General features: G+C 42.9%; 1 protein-coding gene across 4 annotated transcripts in view; it reads left to right on the top strand.

Annotated features, from left to right (window-relative positions):
• Window positions 1-14,083, top strand: part of SH3TC2 (SH3 domain and tetratricopeptide repeats 2) — a 52,886-nt gene that overhangs the window by 15,455 nt on the left and 23,348 nt on the right. For all 4 annotated transcript variants that reach the window (XR_014309937.1, XM_082724309.1, XM_082724310.1 and 1 more), the window contains exons 4-8: window positions 1,792-1,897; window positions 4,109-4,252; window positions 5,365-5,566; window positions 6,354-6,427; window positions 8,782-8,977. Coding sequence is in view for 3 of the 4 variants with exons in the window: in XM_082724309.1 (XP_082580435.1) it covers window positions 1,792-1,897; window positions 4,109-4,252; window positions 5,365-5,566; window positions 6,354-6,427; window positions 8,782-8,977 (722 nt within the window). In the remaining variant the exon portion in view is untranslated. The remainder of the gene's footprint in view (window positions 1-1,791; window positions 1,898-4,108; window positions 4,253-5,364; window positions 5,567-6,353; window positions 6,428-8,781; window positions 8,978-14,083) is intronic.

A 14,083-nucleotide genomic window follows, 5' to 3' on the forward strand; every position in this document is an offset into this window, starting at 1 on the left:
GGTTTGTTTTTTTTTTTTTAATTTCCAGAATTCAGAAAGTTGGAGGCATGAGCTGCTAACTGGCACCATAGTTCTTTTAAAAATTTGAGTCACTTTTGGTGTGGGCCAGGGCTGGGTTTGATTGAGTCAGGTGATCTGTTGGGCTGAAGGTTGATCTGAGCCAGCTTGTGCAAAGGAGCAGAGACCTGGAGCCAGCTGGATCTAGGCTGCTGTCAGGGGCCACGACCTAAGTACAGGTGACCTGGGGCAACTGCTTAACCTGTCCGTGCCTGGGCTTCCTTGACTATAACACACGGATAATGCCATTTTCTATTAAATCTGAGATGCTGCTTGATTATAAAATGCAGCAATATTTTCTATACCTTGAAGAAGGGGAAATAAATACTGTCAATTAAGTATGATGTCACACTTCTTTATCTTTAATTTCAGAAATGATTAAGTGTGGTAAAAGTGCATCTTGAATGGATTAAGTAGTGTAATTGTACTCTTTGCTGCAGTAGGGTTATTGTGAGTTAAATGAGGCATTGTTGGTAGAGGAGTGAAGTGCATAACAATGGATGAATCTCTGGGAAATGAGTATTTATCCAGAATCCCTTCCCTTATCAACAGGATCTGGGGACTCCTGGGGCCTGGTATGGGTTCTCTTCCTTCCTCTCTTTCCATCCTCTTCTTCTTTTCAAAGGGTTCCCCCACAACAGTGTTCCAGGGGTTGATCTTTGATGGCAGGACCTGGAGGAAGGATGTTCTGACCATCACTCATGATAGTCAACTCTAGAAGCTTGGATAAGCAACAGAGAAAGATTTTAGGGGAAAACCAAGTCTGTACAGTAGGTCTATATTCTCAGGTACTTAAAAAAAAAAGGGAGGGGGAGCATGCAAATTGACACAGTACAGCCTTTCTAGAGGGCCATTTTAGGATGGAAAACATGAATATCTACATTCCCAACTGCACATCTCAGAATTACTTGTGTCAAAACCTCAAAGATGTGTACAAACATGTAGCTATAGGATGTTTCTCACCGTACTGTTCAGGATGGTAAAAAAAATGAAAACATCTCAATTGTCTCACCCTAAGGAAATGCTAATAACTTTGTTAATGTAATAATGGCATGAGTAACTGTTACAAATACTGTAAATTGATTAATGATGTGGGAGATGGTTTGTTTCCAAAGATTACAAAACAATTTATAGAACGTGCATGCATAGGAAAAAGGATTCAAAGTTAATACACTGAAGTGTTAACCGAGATGAGCTCCCGGAGGAGGGACTGTGGATGATTTTTGTTTTTTTGTGTAATTCTCTTTTTCCGTTTGTCAACTTTATAAAAATAATCATTAGACATAGATTCACGGTCAAACTTGCTTCCAATGTGCCTTCTCTTATTTCTTCTTCACCTTCTCCCATCCTCCTTTTTTTTTTTTTTTTTTTGAACATGAAAGGTAGAATTCTTTGCACATAGTTCTGAATCCTGGTTCCTTGTAGCTGGGTATTTTTGGAGGCTGCTTCAGAGCACAAAGAATTTCCTCACTCTCTTTTACGGCTGCATAGTATCATAATATTCTATTGTATGGGTGAATCAGAATTCATTTTATCCAGTCTCCTATTGATGGACTTTTAGGTTATTTCCATTTTTTTCTTTTTCTATTTTGTGTGTGTGTGTGTGTGTGTGTGTGTGGTGTAAGAAAACTCCAGCGCTACAATCAAGAAATTTATATGAAGCATTTTGCACTTGTCTGAGTTTGTTAACAGGAGACGGTCATCCCAGGCTGATTCACTCTTCTCTTTACCCAGGACCTCTCAGCCAGGCTGGTGGGCATCCAGTCCCAGAGGGCTCAATTCCTCATCACCTTCAAGACCATGGAGGAAATCTGGAAGTTTTCCACCTACTTGAACTTAGGTATGACACGGAGCAGGCAGGTGGAAGAGAACCTACATCTTGGTTCCACCCATCAGGAGGGATTGACATTAGGGATTGACATTAGGTCTGGATCTGATAATTAAAAGAGGTAAAGGGTAAAGCCCTGACACAGATGGTTAAATTCTGAAATATCACAAACTGCCTGGAACTAAATCTAAAGCAAATATTAACTATTACTCTCAAATACTAGCAAATCTAGATTCTGTTAGATTTGCTAGCATTTGAGAGTAATGCTAGCTACTCTCAAATTACTCTCAAATTACTTTGTTTTCAGGGACAGACTACTTTCTTCAACAGTCAATCCATTGGTAAACTGTTCTTGGTGATCACTAAATTTGATGGATGAACTGAAAGGCAGATTGATGGTTAAAAAAAAAAAAAAAAAAAGGAACCAGTCTTGAGTCAGATCAAAGTAGCTGCTCAAAATAGTAAAGTTGTGGATACTTTAGCCTATGTTTTTGGACAAGAGTTAAAGAAAGGGATGGGTGAGTTATCTGCTAAAGGGGACTCAGATTGCAGGATTTTCTAGAAAATGACGACATGGGGTGGAGGGTCAAGATGGCTCTTGGCTAGAAGGTAGAACTTCTCTCATAGTCATATTGATTTCCTGCCCACCACACTGTGTGTCTCCCGTGATCATTTAGAGACCTGTCTTTAATTCAAAGTGTGCTCCATGGACCAGCACTTTTGGCATTGCATGGAGTTTGTTAGAAAAGTAGAATCCCAGGCCCCACCTCAGACCTACTGAACCAGCATCTGTATTTTAATAAGATCCCCAGGAGATTTGTGTGTACAATGATAGAAAACACACAAGGCCTAATCACAACAGTCAGAATGGAAAGAAACAGGTTTTTGCATCTTAAGAAAGAGGATGTCTCAAAGGAAGCAAAATGTTAACACAAATAACTCGCATTCGTAAGAATGCTTAAAATACTATCCGTAATTGCAATTTGCTTAGTATCTAGTTTGGTTTTAACAAGGGAGCACACGCTGGGCATTAATGATGGAAAGAATCACAGAAGGGATGATAAAGCCAATCCTGACTCCTTTGTGGGTCATGGACAACCCTCTAGCCACTGCATCGTTAGGGGTTCAGGAATTTTTTTTTTTAATCAACATATAATGTATTATTTGTTTCAGGGATACAGATCTGTGACTCATCAGTCTTAAACAATTCACAGCACTTACCAAAGCACATACCCTCCCCAATGTCCATCATCCAAGCACCCCATCTCTCCCACCTTCTTCCCCTCCAGCAATCCTCGATTTGTTTCCTGAGATTAAGAATCTCTTATGGTTTGTCTCCCTTTCTGGTTTCATCTTGTTTCATTTTTCCCTTCCTTCCCCTATGATCCTCTGTCTTGTTTCTCAAATTCCTCATATCAGTGAGATCATATGATAATTGCCTTTCTCTGACTCACTTATTTAACTTAGAATAATACAGTCTAGTTCCATCCACATGGTTGCAAAAGGCAAAATTTCATTTCTTTTGATGGCTGCATGGTATTCCATTGTATATATATACACACCAAATCTTCTTTATCCTTTCATCTGCTGATGGACATTTGGGCTCTTTCCATAGTTTGGCTATTGTGGACATTGCTGCTATAAACATTGGGGTATATGTGTCCCTTTGGATCACTACTACATTTGTATCTTCAGGATAAATACCCAGTAGTGCAATTCCTGGGTCATAGGGTAGCTCTATTTTCAACTGTTTGAGGAACCTCCATCCTGTTTTCCAGAGTGGCTGCACGAGCTTGCATTCCCACCAACAGTGTAGGAGGAAAGGTACAGGAATTTGAACCTCAGTCAGGAAAACGTTAAGGAGAGGGAACCAGGACCCCCCAGAGCTCAAACTAGAATCTCGAAATTCCTCTATGGATGTATTAGAAGAAGGTAATTAGGTTTGGTCATCTTATTATCCATTATGGAGACCCATAATGTGTTGAAAGGAGTAAATGTCATTTAAAAATGACTTGTGTTTCCCAACAGATGCTGAGAAGAATCAATTTACTCTAGAAATTTTCTAGCTACCTCTCTATGCTCTTCTAATTTCAGTTAAATGGGATCAGGTTGGGGACAACGGTCTGGGAGGGACCTTCAGAAAGGAGCTTCCTCACCCTTTTCTGTGCTCAGCTTGTGGCAGAAATCATACTGTTCAGGAATCATGTTGACTTGACCTCTTAGGCTATGTGTCTGCATGTCTGGAACATCTCCTCTTTGACCATAAGTACTGGCTCAGCTGCAGATTGGTGGAAGATACAGAGATCCAAGTGTCAGTGGATGAGAAACATCTGGAAACAATATACCTGGGCCTCCTGATACAGGAAGGTGAGCATGGGGGGCGGGTGGGGTGGGGTTTTATCTGGGTATTTATTATCAGAGCCCCTGAAATAATTAGGATACAAAAGGAGGCAAAAAAATGTTTCCAAGGTGAGAATATTCATAAATGGACCCACCTGTTACAATATTACCCCAAACATCTCTGTCTGTTGGACACTGATATTACATGAACAGGTGTGGGTGAGGCTCTCTGATTGTCTGATGTGAGACCCCCTTGTGGAGTTTGGAGAAGATGCTCCATGCCAAGTTTCCACCCGGGCCAATTAGATCTCCAGAGATGGGGACCTAGGCTCTCGTATTTTCTAAAAGTTGCCCAGATAATTCTAACGTGCATCCACGAGTAAGAATCTCTTTTTATAATAGAATATGATTGTGAAATAAAATTGCAAATCTTGCAAAACCTGCAAGATTTCCTGAGATGGAGGAAAACAGTGTTGGAGAACTTCTTGGAGCATAGGCCAATCTCTTTACAAGGAAGGATCCGACTGGGGCTACAACCAACCAGCTAAGGACCCATGACATCGCAGGCACAATGAAAGAGTCAGATTTGCTTAGAATGTTTTGCATTCTAGATTCTAGATTTGCAGTGCAATCTAGATTTGCATCCTTGATTCTGTTTGTGATCATGTTGAACAGATCACAATCGAAGGAAAGAATGTCATACTGTGCTACTATAAAATCTGGTTAGAGAAACATCAACCAAATTTATTCTTTTTTTTTTTTTTTTTTTTTTTTTTTGTCTCTAAGACTAAGCAGAAGGTTATAGTTGTAACTAAGTTTCTGTTAATTTTTGTTTCTCCCCCCACGTTTATTTTTTTGGTTCAAGGTAAAGTTCCAATTCAGCCTTACTCTCACAAACCACTCTGAGCTTATGGAGTCTAATTTAAGAGAATTCCCTTCCAGTGGCTTTTTTGTCCCCCCGCACCCCTGGTCCAGTTTTTCTGGGATCACAAAGATTTCCTGTGGTGCTTCTCCCTTGGCCATGTCCTTTACTCCTAGGAAGAAAAGTAGCCAGGCTTCTGGTTAGAAATGTTACGTTGTGTGATAATCCCTTTTTACCTAGTGCTACTCCTTGGAGGGGCTTTTCTCATTATGTACAGGCCACTTCTTCTGCAGAGCCATGTGCTCCGTGGCTCCGCCAGCTGAGAAGGAAGGAGAGTATTTGACGCTGTGCAAGAAGGAGTTAATCTCCGTGAAGATCACTGACAGCGAATCCGAGTGGGAGGGCGTATCTTTGGTGACTGGTCAGCGTGGTCTGGTGCCCCTGTCAGCTCTGGAACCTCTGCCCCTGCCTTTCCACCAGTGAGTAACCAACTACATCTTGGGAGTGGGTCCCAGAGCAGACTGAGATCTGCACAGTGCATGGGAGATAGGTTTGTAGACACGGGCATCTACGGTCCTACGGAGGGAACAAAATCTGGGTGGGTTTTTTTTTTTTCCTTTTGTCATTCCTTTATTTTTTTAACAGTCAAAATTTGTACAATTTGGTGAAATATGAGACAACTCAAAATTTCAGATGGACATTGTACCTACTGCCTGGTCTTCAAATGCATTGTTTCTCAGTATGGGGACTGGGGACCATTTGTATCAGAATCACTTGGGGATTGACTACAAGTTCAGCCTGCCTGGCCATCATCAGGCTCTTTTGGGATCAGATTCAGGAATTTGCCTTTTCTATAAGCTCCCCTTGAATCTAAGGGGATGTATTCCACACTTAAGTTTGAGAATCTGGACCTGAAGGCTTTGTAACCTCAAACTTCCAGAGGGGCCATACACATGATCCCAGGCTGTGGACCCTGTGCTTGGCCATGGCAGAGAATCTGACAGTGAGAATGGAAAGAGATCCTCTGTTAGTCATTTAACTGGCAAACTAATTTAGAGCCAGAAAACATCGTAGGCCTGCTGGACTCTCCTTTTCACAGCACCTGATACAAAGGAAGTTCTCAATAAATGTTTGTCATAGTTTTAATAGGAGTACTAACCATGATACTTATGATCATGGCCATTGTTGTTATGCTAATGAACTATTCTGCTCGCTGGTATCATTTTTTGAAATCCGTCTTTGCAAACCCCGTGTTTCCATTGGCAGATGGTTCCTAAAAAATTATCCGGGAAGCTGTGGCCTTTCCAGGAAGAGGGATTGGACAGGCTCCTATCAGATCGGTATGACTGAGTTGAAGACAGTATCTTCAGGAAGATAATACCGCCTGGCATCCTAATTTTATCTGCAAGTTTGGAGTCATTTGGTGTGAATTCCTGCCTAGCTTGTGCTGCTGGCTGGATGTGGAGAAGCCAGTTGCTGCTTCTAAAACAGGTTTCCTTGCCTGTGACATGAGAGGTCTCAATCCAGGGCTGCTGGTACAAAGGTTCACAGACAGACAGACATGCGTGGCAGACAGAACACACACATGCGTGAGAGCCTGGGTGGGAGATGTTAGCGAGTGGTGGGGACCGTGGGGATTTAATGATGGGTCAGGTGAATAAAAAGCCCAGTGTGAGCCAAACGTGGCTGCAGGCTGCCTATTTTCGATCTCGGGTCAAAATGTTTTCAATTTCCTTAAAATTTTGTGAAATTGGTCTTGAATTTTGGAAGAGTACGAATGCCTGGCCCGTGATGGATAGACTCAGTTAATATTTGTTGAATAAATAAGTGAAAGAGATATATAAAGGTATGCATTATATAAACATGCATGTATTTTGGGTAATCTCCATGGCAATGTATATGTTTATGTGTACAGAGGCACATACATACATATGCATGTGCTTCTGTAAGGACATACGTATCTACGGAGATGAACTTCAATGTTCTCTAGTATCTGGAACATATATTCCTTTCATCTTCATCCTTAGAGCCCCTCCCACCACCAACCAGCCTAGCTCAAGTGCGATTTTGTAAGCTGTGAGCCCAAATAATACTTTTTAAAAAAAGAAATAGAGGGAGGGGCACTTGGGTGGCTCAGTCTGTTGGGTGTCTGACTTATGGATTTCGGCTCAGGTCATGATCTCAGAGTCCCAAGATCGAGGCCTGTGTTGGGCTCCATGTTCAGCCAGGAGTTGCTTCAGATTCCTTCTCTCCCTCTCCCTCAGGCCCTCCCCCTGCTCATGCACTCTCTGTCTGTCTGTCTCTCTAAAATAAATAAATAAATCTTAAAAAAAAAAAAAAAAAAGAAATGGAGGGATTAATGGAACCCAGATAGGGCTAATCAGTTAACTCACCGTAAACAAGATTTTTGGCTATCTGCTGTAAGATAGCATTCCTTGGAATTATGAATACAGGGCTGTGAAATTTGTTTTCGGTTCGAATTCTGGCTCCACACCTGAAAACCAGTGTGACCTCGGCCACGTGAGCTCTCACTATGCTACAAGTTTCTCATGAGAAAACATTACCATAAAACTGGCTTTGAATGCTATGAAAAATCGATAGAGTGACATCTGAAAATCACTCAGTACAGTTTTCTCACACTGCAAGGGTTCAATGCTATTTGCCCACAAAGTGTAGAAGTTTCTGCTCTTGAGGACACGACCCATAGAAGCTTGGTCAAAAATGTCAGGGGGGAAACAAAGCCAGTAGCTACAGCAGAGAAGTTAAAGGAAACATGGAAACCAAGACACATAAGAGCCATTATCTCCAGGAAAGCAACATTAGTGCAAAGAAGGGTTAACCGGCAGTTGGTTAACCCAGCTCCTTGGACAAATCACAGATCTTCTCTGTTCTTCCACTTTTTTAACCTATAAGAAGGAGAGTGTGATGACAGCTCTACCTCCTCTTTAGGACCCTGGAAAGATTTTAAAAAATGGGCTTATAAGTACTTTGTAGGCTGGACAGCATAGAGCTTGTAAATATGTCATTACTAGATCTTAGCTGGACAGCTCACCAAGTTGAGTCATGACCATAGTCAGAGGGTGAGTCTTCCAAATCCTTCTGGGACCTGAGAAGTTTTCCGTTTACCAGTAATAGGAGGCTAACATTTACTGAAGGTTGGTTAGGTACCAGGCATGGTGCACTTAATCACTTTGACTTTTCCTAATATCGATGAGACGAGTATTCTTACTGTTCCCGTTTTACAGTTGGGGAGACTGAGGGTCATAGTTGCCAAAGGACTGGAAGGAAATGGAGAGATCTCACACTGTTTCTCCCTCTGGTCTGTGGATTTGTGCTAACCATGATGAAGTATTTACATAATAATGGCAAATCAGACACAGTAAGGCAATATAGTAAGCTTTCCAGGTCTCCAGGAGTGAACTTTATTCAGTTTTAGGTATTCTGAGGTGAGCTTTCCTCCATTGGTTAACACATCTTTTCTTTTGTAAAGTGTTGGTGAACGTGGATGGTGGTTCCTTTCTTTGAATGTCCCAGTTTGGCAAAATTAAAAGCCAGTTACCCTATACCGATTTCTTCTTTTTTGTGGGAGGGGTGATGATACTGATCCTCAAAATTCTGAATTCTGGGACTCCATTTCCTATTACACCAGGAGCAGTTTCTGCCTTATTTGGTTGACGATGTTATTTCTCCACAGGCAGAGGAAAATGTAAGGCCTGGAAGGAATACGAGAGGGAAGAAAAGGATGAGCTGAATTTTCGCCGGGGAGAAAGCATCGAGATCATCGGCTTTGTCATACCCGGGCTTCAGTGGTTCATTGGGAAGTCGACACGCTCAGGAGAAGTGGGCTTTGTTCCCACCAGGAACATAGATCCTGAGTCGTATTCCCCGATGTGAGTATGGCGGAGGGGTCCTCTGGGATGCCCTGGGGTGGGGCGCCTTCCCCAGGGGCCCCGCCCCATGCTGAGCGGGGCTGCAGATGTGCTTCAGGGTTTCCCAGCAAGATGGGAGTCAGAGGAGCACGTCCTGACCGCCAAGGCTGCCGCAAGGGGTGCTGGGAAGGAGAGGATGAGTGATCCGGGAATGAGTCAGTTCAGTTCTAACCAGCAGATGGTCCCTGAGGCCTTCTTGTATGTGAGGAGAGAGGCACAATCCCAAGCCACAGGGCCTGCTGTTATCCCTGCAGGCGTGGTATCAGTACTTGTATTCTGCCTCTCACCACAGCCAATCAAGGGGCTCCATTAAGGGAAGGGCACACTCAGCGGCCTATAGATTACAGCTTAGTGAGAGGAGACACCCTCCCATGGAGGTCTGAGGAAAGCTTAATGTATGGCGACAGTGTGGGCCAGGATGATAGAGAGCATCCTTTCCTCTTTTCTGCCTGGGGTCTGGAAGGGCTAGTTCTGAGGAGCAGACCCATCCATGGGACCAGTGAGGAGCAGATGGCCAGCTTGGGCCGCCCACCCCTCATGGAGGAGCAGAGCTCAGGAATATTGACGGTGTCTCTGGGGTGGGCTTCCTGCATGAGGATAGGAAATTAAGAAGAAACCTGTGCCGTGTAAGTACCAGACAGAACACAGACTTGGCTGCTAGCATGGAGACGCTGGGAAAATATGGCCCCAGAATTGTCTAAGGCCTTGCACACCCAGATTAGAATGTCTTCCCTTGTACAAAAGAGCCACTGAAGAGAGTGGGCCAAGGGCAGAAGCTCCCTCGAAGCCTTGTCCTTTGTAGAGGGAGGAGACAGGTCATTTTCCCTACACAGAAATGTGGGAACTCAAGTGACCTTAAGCAAGGAAGAGCGCTCACTGAACCCCTAGAGGATTATGGAGTGAATGGGTGATTATAAGCAGGAAAAGGGTGTCAGGAGAACTTTCATGAAATAGACAATATTTGAGTTCAACTTTGTAGGATGCATTTCAACAGACGGAAATGGGGAAAAGTGGTTACAGGTGGGAAAGCGAGGGGCTGTGTGACGAATGACTGGTGTTGGTTGAGAGGCAGGTTACCAGGAGGCCATTGGTGTGACAAAGGTCGGTGGGGCTGAGACGAGACGTGGCAGACAGAGAATTCCTGTTCAGGGCCTGGCAGAGAATGAGGAGCCACTGAGGGGAACCTTGGCTTTGAGTAAGGCGTGCAAGAGCAGGGGAGAACCTGGAGGTAGGAGACCAAGGAGAAGATGAAGGCTGGCACTTGGGAAGGGGCGGGGGAACGGGAAGGAGAGGGCATGGCTAAGGGCCAATCCATAGGAATCTAGAGATTCCAAGAGGTTCACAAATATGGATGCTGGTGTTCTGTCCCCACAAGTTCTATCTCATTGCTGTGGGTGGGGCCTGGCAGCCAGGGTTATAGGAGCTCCCCAGGTGGGGCTAATGGGCAGCCAAGGTGGGAACCTCTGCTCAAAGTACCCCCTCATTTACCACAGGGGCAAGGGAGGACCCCAGGATGGAAAGGGCTGAACCCAAGGCCTTGGGTCTGGAACTCCAGAATCCTGATGTGAAATCTAGGTTTCTTTTTGGCCAGTTCTGCAGCTGAGGTCCTGGTAAGAGAGAGAAAGAATAAACACAGAGATTTGGTGAGGAAGAACAATTTACAGAGCAGAGGAAGAAAGAATGTAGCCAAGGAGACAAAAGAACAAAGGAGCCTCATGAGTGAAAGGATGGGGGTTGGGAGGGCAGTTAACACTGTTGCAGACTGCAAGAGGTAGAACAGGGCTGCCTGCTGGAAGCCTTGGGGACTGGCCCCTGGAAGGTCACTGGTCATTGAGAGGTCAGTGGCCATTGGAGGGAACCTCGTCATCAGGGGGCAGAACAGCTTAATAATCAGACTTCCAGAGCCAGACTGCCTGAAAGACATTCATGGCCACGTAAGCACATTGTGTGTCTCCATGGGCTTACCAGCTTGGCGACTTCGGACATGTTAATTGGTCTCTTTATACCTCAGGGTTCTCATCTGTAAAATGCTTATGATATTAGTATTTGCCCATAGGATTGTCAAGAGTTGACATGAGCTAACACATGTGAAGCACTTAGAATGGTGTCTGGCACAGTGTGTGTGTATGCGACCAATATGTTCTAACTCTTCCTATGGCCGTTCCTGCCTTGGGGGGGGGTCTTCTTTGAGAGGCAGTTTTAATAAGCGTCAGATTTCATAAACTATATTCGGACTTCTGTACCTCCTACCTTGTCCCAACTTGCAATAATTTATACCACGAAATTAATTTGATTATCATATTTTAAGAGGGGATCTACTCTCGCCATGAAGAACATTGTGCCCTGTACTGTAGCTGTGGTATGAAAACTTCTTATTTCGACAGTGTCTTCTGTTGGCTTCTCTACCTGGTCACCTGTGGCACCCGGTCACCAGAGACCACACATTTCCTAGGAAAGGGGAGGGTGAGCCAGGAGATGGGGAGAGGTGGAAGAAGGAGAGGAGAGGGAAGCTGGCTCATCGCCACCCCCACCCCGTCCTCTTAGATCACACACCTCCCCAAAACACAGCAGTAAGAGAAAAAGCCTATGAACAACCTGGTTGCTGGCAGCAGCCAGGGTGTGGAGTCCTGGGAATCATCCTGTGTGCTATGCAGGTGGTCTGGCCACTGGGTGTCGCTCTTAGTCTGTGTTCACTGGGTACAGGGTTTCTGAAGAAGGTCCAGCGTTTGCTGGTCTCCATCCTCTTCCCACGGCTCCCTCCCTGTGCTAGTTAGTATATTATTCCTTAAAGTGTACCCATTCATTCACGCACTCACTCACTCACTCCCTCACTCCCTCATCCGTCCATCTGTCCGTCCGTCCGTCCGTCCATCCATCCATCCATCCATCTGTATTTATTTAACCAAATAGAGTAAAATTTCTCAGAAGCTGTTTTGTGAGTCAGATTTAGTCTGTGCCTCTGACACATGGGAACGGGATCCTGTTTTTCCGTGGCAGCGAAGTTGTGGGTTTCCTTTTACTTACAGCCCGTATTTCAACACCAGCTACCTGGTTTCACAGGAGCAGCAGCTGGAAAGCCAGTTGCTAAAAGGGGGCAGGCATTCTGTCTGACTAGACAGGGTATTTGTTTTGGCCAGAGTGACTTTAGAGATTTAAGAGTTACTGATGGTGACAGTAGGCCACACCTTTCCTTTCCTTTGGTTTTAGGCTTTTAAAAAGTATTTGATGTGTGTGTGTGTGTGTGTGTGTGTGTGTGTGTGTTGAGGGGAAAATGTCTTTAGATATAACTGAAGACCCCCTGTTACTCCTTCCTATTTTCATCCTGTGACCCTGCTTCTTACTCCAGGGAAGACTGGTTGAAGCTGATGAGTAACTTCCTAGTCATCATTCTGAGACATTTTAGAAATGGACATTTGTAAAAAAACCAAAACAAACAAACAAAAAAACAAACCAAAACAACACACACACACGAGTATTGTGTATTTAAAAATATATATACATGTCTTTTTTTTCCCTGTAACTGGCACCTTTTTTTCAGTTATAGTAAATTTAAGACTTACTCACATTGTAGTAGATATGGTCCCTTTAAATAAAGTGTTATTTAAAGGAAATATATGTACTTAAACTTGTAAATTAAAGAAGATTTGAAAAATTAATGCACTCAATACCAGAAAAAAGAACACAGGAGATTAGTATTAAAAGTTTGAAAAATCCTATGTTTCTTATATCCCCTCTTTAATTCTTCCTGTTGTTTATCTCTGTCTTCTTAATGATTCCATTTCTTGTGGCATCTATTTTTGCTGATGAGAAGTTTGCTGTTAGTCTCATAGCCATTTCTTGGCAGGTAGGCAGCTTTTCTCTCTCTCTCTCTCTCTTTTTGGGGGTGGGGGGTTTCTTACTGATGTTTTGTACTATGATACATCTAGATGTGATATATTCTGTTACATATTTATTGTAAGGTGTCTCCTGTGTATCGTTTAGTAGTTATTTCGGTGGAGATCTGTGAGTTGCCTCTACTCTTGGTCTTCCGTGCTTGTTTGTCTTAAATATACTTAAAATATACTTGTGAATGATCATTCAGCTAAGTGTTGAATGACCTTTTAAGTGAAGGGGAAAATAACCATTAGTATAAAATTTCAAATCTGTTTTGCCAGGGTTTTGTCCTTTTCATTAATCCTTAGAGAAAAACAATTTTTCTTGTGTTGATCGTCTATTGTTCCTTTGTTTTCTGTCTCACTAATTTCTTATTTATCTTTATTATTTTCTTCTGCTTTGTTTTTATTTCTTTGATTTATGCCTTTATCCTTTCTGTTTAACTCTTTCACCGTGTAAATTGAACTGTCAAGTGGTAGATCACTGAATCCTGAAAAAAGGACCAGGAGAAATAGAAAACATGAAAAGAAAGGTTAAATCTAAAGGAATGGAGTCATGTTGAAATGATATTATTTTCATTTATTTTGCTTAGGATGTGGTGTACTTCTTCAGTCTGAAGACTCATGTCTTTCTTCAATTCTGGAAAATTCTCAGTCATTCTCCCTTTGAATATTTGCCTCTCTCTCATTCTTTTTAGTCTCTCTTCTGGAATTCCTAACAGAGGTATGTTGGACTTGCCATTCTAGCCTCAGTCTTGCTTTATCAGTTCTTTTGTATTGTTCATCTTTTTGTCCCTCTAGGTGCATTCTGGGTGATTTCCTCCAAACAGTCTTTAGTTTCACTAATTCTTTCCTCTACTTGGACTAAACGCGCTGCTGACCTCACTCATGTAGTTCTAAGTGTCCATGCCTTTATCTTCATTTCTAGAATTTGTATTTTGCTATTTTCCATGTATACTTATTTCTGCTCACCAGGTTCTGTATTTTCCCTGTCGCTTCTAGCCAGTCTTTCATTTCATAATTTTAACCACGCATATTATAAATTAATCTTTAAATTGTTATTTCTAGTTTTCATAATGTTGATTTACCTATTTGTGCACCCACTGGCCTTCACTGTCAGTAGTTCCCTTTTTGTGTGTTTGTAGTTTTGGTTATGTGAACGAATTTTCAACATTTTACTTTTAATTTTTTAAAA

The sequence above is a fragment of the Mustela nivalis genome (genome assembly GCF_964662115.1).
Source record: "Mustela nivalis genome assembly, chromosome: 3".
Taxonomy (NCBI): domain Eukaryota; kingdom Metazoa; phylum Chordata; class Mammalia; order Carnivora; family Mustelidae; genus Mustela; species Mustela nivalis.